Genomic DNA, 8,703 nt, shown 5'->3' on the forward strand with positions numbered 1-8,703 from the left:
AGAAAATCATGCCACACAATGCCGGATTTTCTCTTTCAATGCCACAGAACACAATTTAAATAAGTTACACTTTAAAAGATATCAAATTTCCCATGACGCAAATGTTGAGCAATGGTGACCATGCCAAAACCATCCAAATCGCAGTGATCTAAGCTTTTTTTCGCCTTTATATCCTCATACCAGCGTAATTATCTCTCTTTATGTATGTACGTGTGGGAAAGATGGTAACGGCACTATATTTATTCCGATACAGGTGGATCTCGTTGCAGCTTCCTGCTTGCTTGTTTACGTGTTTCGCATCGCAGCTTATAAAAAAGAAGGAGCGTATTGTGACAGCACTTGGCAGTCATTCAGCTATCAGTTAATTGCTAAACCTTTATGAGTCCCGCATTCTCTTATATGCAAATTATTTGCTGGCAGGTGTGGTGCACAATTGCTTGGATGCTGCTGAGTAACGCCGAGAACCCTATAAGGACAAATCTTCACCACCTGTGAATATTCTCAGACATTCAGCTCATTTGATTCTCACGACACTGAATTGATTGAGGTTGGATTGCTCCCATTGTTCAAATGCATTTTAACTGAGCTTTGTAAATAGTATATTGTTAACAATGTATGAAATTGTTTCATTTGTTTCCGTTGTCTGTTTTAGCATCCCACGGTCCATACCTTGTCTGCATATATTTTTACCCGTTAACTTTTGGTAAATGTTTGACATAAAAAGAACACTCTTTTCAGTGTGATAGAGCCAATGTGGGATTCTACCTTCATGCCCACTGCAGCTCGGGGCTCCATATGGATGCGTAGATGCAAAAGCAATACATTCGTGTAGAACTGCCAATTGCATTTCGAATCTCAACCATGTAATACCATAGATACCATTTTCACGACATATTCAAAGATGCCTTTCTGAGTAAGGTGATACCTCAGCTCACGAACTTATTTGGCTCCCAAAAATTGTGTCTGAGGCGAAAAGTTTGTCTGCCGAACATTTATTTCCCATAAGAAACCATTACAATGAGAATAATCCATTCCCAGGTCCCCATAAAATATCAATTTCTACTAAATAAGCCGTAAAACTACACAAAGTATAACTTATTTAATGTATAATAAATGTGCTATTGTATTGTAATTAAAGAAATTCGCTGTACTGTATAATAAAGTCGTTTTATTTACCTTTGCGATGGTCGTTGATGTAGTTGATGTCCGAGTGAAGTTGATGTGCTTTCTCGGCGATAATACTCACACTGTCCCCTGCTTGCTGCTTTTCGTTAATCCAAATCAACAGAAGTTTTTCAACCTCTTTGCCTGAGACCGTTGCTTAGACGACACAGAAACACCCTTAGCCACACACGCACCCTTAATAGCTTCGTAGTTCTTAAGGATGGTAGCAATGGTCGACTTAGCGTACTGGGACGTTAAGTCACACAAGCAGACACCTCGTCCATGTTTCTCGATGATCGCCTTCTTCTGCTCAACTGTAATTTTCTTTTGTCTTCTTCGGCTTAACCCAAGCCTGTGGTGGGGTCTTTTTCGGTCCCATAATAGAAAAAGTACTACACTTGATAACAAACCACGTCCTCACTCAAAGAAAGGGGGTGACATGAACTAGTCCGCCAGCCACCGTGGCGCCGTGTGGTTTTTTTCGTCTGCTGAAAAATAGTTCGGCAGACGAGACTATGTGCTCGCGAATTAAATGTTCGTGAGGCGAAAAGTTTGTGGGTTCGTGGGCCTCCGGGTAATGTTTTCTATGATTTGTGTGCATCACTTCTCTTGACATTTGAAATCACCAGTAGTTATTAACTTAGTTCTTAATTTATGCTAATATACATTAACCCACCAATCTGGTTTTGCAATACAATATGTTCAGATAAAAATTATTTTGGTTTAATGTTCACACCTAATGACTGACAGTAAAGCAGAGGTGTCAAGAGGTGACTGCTTCTTTCAGAGGGCCGATGCAAAATCTCAATGTTATTTATTAGCCATGACAAGTTGACATTTCGGTACAGAATTCAGGAAGGATCATGAAAATTGACACACATGATTTGCTCCCGTGGGCTAAATAAAATGATATGTGGCGAGCCAGATCTGGCCCCCGGGCAAGCTCCTTGACACGTGACTTAAAGCAAGCACATTGCCTCTTCTTTGGAGAATTGTGCCAGAGACAGTGTTTAGTCCCCGTGGTCCTTTTACATCCCATCCTGTAGAATCCCCCCCCCCCCAACTCCTTATTTTAAGCCAACAGTTGGAAACTTCAACTGGACAATGATCTTAAATTGGACCATCAAATAGGTGCCGCTGTTAAATCCGGCTTCTTTCATCTCAAGTCAAGCCTCTCCTTTCCTATGAACATTTTGAAATAGTCAATTATGCCTTCATCGCATCCAGGCTAGCTAACTGCAATGTACTTTAATATGGAGTCAACCAATCCTTCATGAAGCGTCTCCAGTTGGTCCAGGATGCTGTTGCTCTCCTCTTGACTAGTACTGGTAAGCGGTAGCACACAACTCAGACTCTGGCATTCCTTCAATGGCTCATTATACATTTTAGAGTTCTTTTTAAGATTTCATTTCAAGTTTTCAAATCTTCAAATGGCCTCGCTCCACCTTACATCTCCGAGCTCCTCCACCCCTACGCTTGCCTCGGTTCTGCGGACCAGACATTATTAGATGGACTGAGAATGACACGGGGGCTTAAAGGAGATCAAGTATTTCTATTGCTGGTCCTTCAACTAGGAATGAACTCCCACTGAATGTTTGGCAAGCCCCCTGGGTCCCCATCTTTAAAGCTCAATTGTATTCTTTGGCTTTCAACTTGGCATGAGACTTGATTTTTAGTTTTACTGTTTTTGGGCTGGGCGGCCCAGTAGGCTAGTGCTTAGCACTCCGGCTTCACAGTGCAGAGGTCGTGAGTTTGAATCCTGCACCGGCCTCACTGGATGGAGTTTGCATGTTCTCCCCAGACCCATGTGGGTTTTCTCCGGGTCCTCCAGTTTCCTCCCACATTAAAAAAAACATGCATGACAGGCTGATTGAACACTCCAAATTGTCCCTATGTGTTAGTGTGGCCGCAAATGGTTGTTTGTCTTTGTGTGGTCTGCGATTGTCAGGCAACCGGTTCAGGGTGTCCCCCGCCTAGTGCCCGATGATGACCCCCTCGGAACCCTATTGAGGAGTAAGCCATTCAGAAGGTATATATTTTTGTGCTTTCTACTGTCTTCATTAATAATTTATTGTTTTATTGTTTGTTGGAAATAAGGTATTTGCTCCATGTAAAACTTTGTATCCAGCGGTGGCTGTTTAAGGTGCTCTATAAATACAGTTGAGTTTCTTCAGTCATAGGAAAGTGATTTTCTTGACAGTGACTGAGGCAAGTGTGAAAGAATACTTGAAAGTATGTTTAATTTGTTTCAATGTGTGTCATAGGGTTAAAAAAAAAACAAGTATTACGTTTATGGCTTCTTGTATCCCCCGTGATCAACGGGTTTTTGTCAGTTCTATATTTACACAGTCGTCCCATTTATGTGAGTGTCACGTGGAGTTGGAGATGATTTTCTTGAGCTTCATCACCTCCTCGCTGGTGAGCTGCAGCATCGAAGCCGCCGAGCCGGAATTCATCAGCAACAAAGACGAATCTATTTCCGAAGGCTTACACCTGGGCTCTGTATCTCTTTGATGGCTCGTTGTCAACGTGAGATCATGTGGAACTGTACCGGGGCTCTCGGGCGATAGCCTGTCCTTTGAGGAGGCCTGCCAGTAAGACGCAGGTTTGGGGCTGCTGGATGACGTCCTTTCTGACGTCCTTTCTGTCTGGCCACACTGGGTAGCGTCCTGACCGCTGCAGGGTTTCTGAGTGCTGCTGGAAGAACAAAGTGCTGTGTAGCTGGTGAAATGATTCTGGATAGGGACGTGGTGCATACTGGAGATTTGGATGGTTGCGTTTGGACTTGGCGATTTTGCAATAGGCACCCTGAGGTCTTCGATGCCGGTGCTAGGTTGAGGGGAGATGGGGTGAAATGGTAACTGTCCCGAGGAAATGACTTTGCTCCTTTGGACCGCCTCTTGCAAGAGGCGAGGTAGCTGCTTGGAGTCATAGGTCGCGCCTGGGGGGCCATACATCCGCAGCCAATTGTGGAACAGCGACAGGGGTATCTCAATCTCCATTTTGCCGTCGTTTTCGGGAGGTGAGCAAAGTGGGATGTGACTGATATTTCGCCTCTTCGCTGCTGGACCATCCTCTTGCACTTCAGCCTGAGTCGGGTTTCCCTTTGCTACGCAGGTCTGACTGTCGGTCTTCATTGCAAAGGCGGCGTCAAACTCTGGACTACTGCTGGAGGTGAGGTCAGCCACAGAATCCCCCCTGTCCCTGGCGAGGTATTGCGTCGCTCCCACTGTGGCCGCCTCTACCGGCTTCTTGGTGCCATCCTTCCTCACTACCTGTGAGTACAGCCGCGTGTACAGCGAAGACGGCATGTTCAAAAACTTTGGATTCTTGTTGGCCAAGGGTGGGGAGAATGAGGATTTTGGATTCTTCTCCACCCTCTGACTCTCCGCTTTAATGCTCAGGTTAAGAGGTTCACCCAATCCGGAAGACGACTTGTACTGCTCGGCCAGGAAGCGCAAGTGCTCCAGAGGCCTCACTCGTTCGGTCAGGCCCGGACTACATGGGGGTAAGGTGAATTTGGGTGGCGGAGCTGTCTGCGGGCTGTGTGAAGTCATCATGGAAGCCGACGTGGGGACATAAGGTGGCAGAATGGCGTGGCCGGAGTGATAGTAGAAGGGTTGTTGGAGTTGGAGAGGATAGACGGAGCAAAGGGGGCCTGCCTGGAGGTTGGGATGATTCTGTTGGCGATAAAGGTGGTTAGTTGGGTGGGCTTTGAGCCCCTTTAACACATCATCATCCTCTGATTGGATCAAACAGGAACTATAAACCCATCCACAAACATTCTCAACGGTCGTTAGTATGAAGCATGTGGGTATGACCAGTTCTGGTTGTTAAAATGTCAGACACGAGACATGCCCCCTTTCCCACAGGTCCATTTGTTCTTTGTCTGATCAATTCCCAGACAACTACCAGCACTCCAGAACTACATTTGAAACCCGCAAATGAGAGTGAGTCGTGAAAAAGATGCCTTTGATGGCTAGTGTAGATGGCGCTTAAAAGGGATACCAGTCAATCATGTCCTCTCCCTGTCCTGACAGGAAATTGGTACTCAAAACCTGTAAGCAAGCTTTCAACATCTTTTGTCTCACGAGAAAGGCACAACGTGACCAACCTGGTGGTGCAGCGGCAGTGACATCATCTTGCGTTTGACTGATCGTGGACCGTCCATGTCCTCCACGCCGTAGCCACGATAGCGGTAGTGCTCGACCACATGCGGCGACACCACATTCATCGGCATTCCCTTCAGGTGGCACTCGTATGGCAGCAGCAGCCTTGGCAGGATGTCAATATGTTGGTGTCGTGTTAGTCTGACACATAATCGCCAACCCCTCATTACCCATCTCCCCGGTGACTCACTTCTCGTAATGGCGGCGGGTACAGGTGGCTGCGCTCGTGCTGCGAGGGTTCCCTCCCAACGAGTTGTAGACCTGCTTCCAGAGCTGCTGAGCTGTCACCTGTCCAGAAAAAAAAGCTCCATCAATCGTCTCTAGGCCACAATGCTTTTATTTGCAAAATGTCTAGAGGTGTCAATCCCAGAGAGGAGTTAGTTCTCGCTGACATTTTTGAAAGAGGAGCTTTGGAAAACAGCCCAGGTTGGCCTGTGCAATCGCATTTGGATAAAGGTGCAGTATTTAAATGCTACAATAATAAAATTTGGCCCTGAGGCAGAACACATTCATCAAGTGCTTACCTGGTGGTAACCCCCCAAGTCTCTGACTGTCTTGAACATCACAAATAGATCAACTGTAAGTAAAGAACAATGACATTTGAATTTTCTTGGAAAAACTGTCACCAGATTGATGTCAGCAGACTAAAGCAGTGGCAGCAAGTGTCAACCTCTGTTTGCCCAAACACTATCAGACGACAGACCACAGGTGTCAAAGTCAAGGCTCCAGGGGCCAGGTCTGGCCCATCACACCCTTTTATGTGTATATATCAAGTATCAAGTTTCATGATGCTTGCCAAAGTGTGAAACACATTTTCAAATTGTCATACGTAATCAACAATAACAGTCATTGGTGTTGACCTCTGAATTTAAAACTCGTTATTCATTATTTGTTTATTTATTTATTTATTTAATCATTCATTTATTCACTCAGGCACTCAATCAGACCCTCAGTCACTCACTCACTCACTCACTGTCAGTCAGTCAGTCACTCACTCACTCACTCAGTAACTCACTCAGTAACTCACTCACTCACTCACTCAGTCACTCATTCACTCAGTAACTCAGTCAGTCACTCACTAAGTCACTCCCTCAGTCAGTCACTCAGTCAGTCACTCACTCCCTCTGTCAGTCACTCACTCAGTCTTGACCTCTGGCTTTTTTTACAAAATCTCTCGAGCTGTCACTCACTCACTCACTCACTCACTCACTCACTCACTCACTCACTCACTCACTCACTCACTCACTCACTCAGTCAGTCACTCACTCAGTCTTGACCTCTGGCTTTTTTTGCAAAATCTCTCGAGGTGTCACTCACTCACTCACTCACTCACTCACTCACTCACTCACTCACTCACTCACTCACTCACTCACCCAGTCACTCCCTCAGTCAGTCACTCACTCAGTCTTGACCTCTGGCTTTTTTTACAAAATCTCTCGAGGTGTCACTCACTCACTCACTCACTCACTCACTCACTCACTCACTCACTCAGTTTCGTCCAAATAATATTCCGCCTCTGAGTTCTCAGATCAATCTCGTGAGAATTCCAAAACCACTCACGTACTTTGTTTGAAGCCCAGATGAGGGATCCTCTCAATGGGAGTATCTCGCTTCTTCATGAAAAGGTAGAGATTCGTCAGGAAGGCCTCCTCACTCATGCCCATCAACTCCTTACGATGCTCCTCTCGGACGCCTGGGACACCTAGGTGAACCTTTGCCGCGTGTGCCTTGGAACGCCAAGAACGACAACAAGCGTCACATTGATAAAGGTTTCCCTGTTCTTGTTTCTGATTGATGAATGGGCGTCAAACACGTAAATCTAATATGAGGCAACCATTGTGACATCAATGCATCCTTTTGGGAAATTATCTGTTCACTTAACCTCTTCTTTGAGTGCAATTTACCAATGCCTGTTCTCAACCCACAAGCTTCCCCTTCATCCGAAATGGATCCTAACCTCACCCCAACTGCAGCTTCAATGCCAACATGTAACCTTCATCACTAACTTCACACCCTGATCGTATTTTAACCTGAACCCCAACCGCATGCTTCAATGACCTGCCGCACCCCAAGTGACACGGTGGAGTATGACCGAACAGGACAGTCGTCAACAAATTCCAGTTGACTCACAAAGAACTCACAGCTCGTAAATGACCATCGTAGTTATATAATATCAGTGACAGGTTCCCCATGATTGGATTTTTGTAGTCTGAGTATCTGAGGTTATGTTATTGAAAAAGTAATAGGGCCCCACGTGGTACAGAATTCAAGCTCCTTTTCCCAAAATCCCAAGCCTGAACCTGCAGCCGTGCTTCCCCAAAATCTGTGCCCCAATCTGCAATTTTTGCTCTAATCCTAAACCTAGCCCCAAACTCTCACCCATCTCCAAATCGTAATCCCAAACCCAAATCCTAAAATGCAAGTCTATATCTACTGTAACCACAATTATTATACCAAATTCTTGACCCAAATTTAGATTGACGAAAGTAGTTCCCCCAATTCAATTTTGTTGTGAATTGCCATCACCTCGTTTAAAAAAAAATAAACATCTGGCAAACACATTGGTCTTGTTTTAAACTAAAATTGTGACAGTAAAGTGAAAAATAATGAAATCATCACTTTAATCTGCGAGCCTATCCCTCATCTATCCTTTCTAACTATATAAATACAGTATTCCATGTTCATCAGACACACTATTTCCTGTACTCACCACTTCCATCATGAGGGCAAATGATGATGCTGATCAGTACACACCAGGCGCCATCCAAAACCGCCGTCGCACAATATCACCCACAAGCTTGCACACACAAGCTCGTCCCGGCAGCTGTTTGCAAATATTTGACAGCACGACAGAGGCCGCCTTTTTCAACGTCTCGATGATGAGATTTGGACGGTCCGACTGGTCTGACCAGCTCTCGACCAACTGCAACACCGAAATCAACCGCACGGTGCAATTTGGAATGAGAAGTCACCCGACTGGCTCCAGTCATGTCTTGTGTCTTGTTCAACAGGTCACCTTATGATAAGATTCCCACAGAGACGTGTGTGGATTTGATGAAATGTGAAGATAGCTCGCTGAGCAAAAAAAATGTAGATTACCACGCTAATATGTAAGCACTACATGTCATGTCATGTCATGTCATGTCGTCATATTAACAATGACAATTATCTGCACGTGAACAGGAAATGTAACATTTCAATGGCTTCCCATCTATTTTTGGCTCTCGGAGGTTAGATTCTATGCAAAGTTTCTCTTTCAAGTTTTATTGTTTCATTTATTCCAGAATTGTCTTTGCAAACCTTCTTTTTTTGTTGTTTAAAAAAAAACTTCATCCGTTTTTGGGTAGCTCTATTCCAATGTGAAGTTGAT

The 8,703-nt window shown here is 44.9% G+C and overlaps 1 protein-coding gene across 1 annotated transcript; it reads right to left on the bottom strand.

Moving 5' to 3' along the window:
• Positions 1-36: 36 nt before the first annotated feature.
• Positions 37-8,183, bottom strand: arid6 (AT-rich interaction domain 6). Its single transcript, XM_089020271.1, has 6 exons — positions 8,044-8,183; positions 6,898-7,060; positions 5,858-5,910; positions 5,524-5,621; positions 5,279-5,438; positions 37-4,844 (listed from the first exon to the last, which is right to left on the bottom strand). The coding sequence occupies exons 1-6, from the start codon at positions 8,053-8,055 to the stop codon at positions 3,534-3,536; spliced, it is 1,797 nt and encodes a 598-aa protein (XP_088876397.1). The 5' UTR covers positions 8,056-8,183; the 3' UTR covers positions 37-3,533.
• Between the last annotated feature and the right edge of the window lie 520 nt (positions 8,184-8,703).

This window comes from Hippocampus bargibanti, linkage group LG18, assembly GCF_051943395.1.
Source record: "Hippocampus bargibanti isolate YZ-2025 linkage group LG18, ASM5194339v1, whole genome shotgun sequence".
Classification (NCBI taxonomy): Eukaryota; Metazoa; Chordata; class Actinopteri; order Syngnathiformes; family Syngnathidae; genus Hippocampus; species Hippocampus bargibanti.

What these genes read in the sequence shown, in the direction of transcription:
- arid6 (XM_089020271.1), bottom strand. An exon ending in ACTTGGGGGGTTACCACCAG is followed by an intron (nt 5,622 to 5,857) that starts GTAAGCACTTGA and finishes TTTTCTGGACAG; the next exon opens with GTGACAGCTCAGCAGCTCTG. An exon ending in CACTGCCGCTGCACCACCAG is followed by an intron (nt 4,845 to 5,278) that starts GTTGGTCACGTT and finishes TATCGCCAACAG; the next exon opens with AATCATCCCAACCTCCAGGC.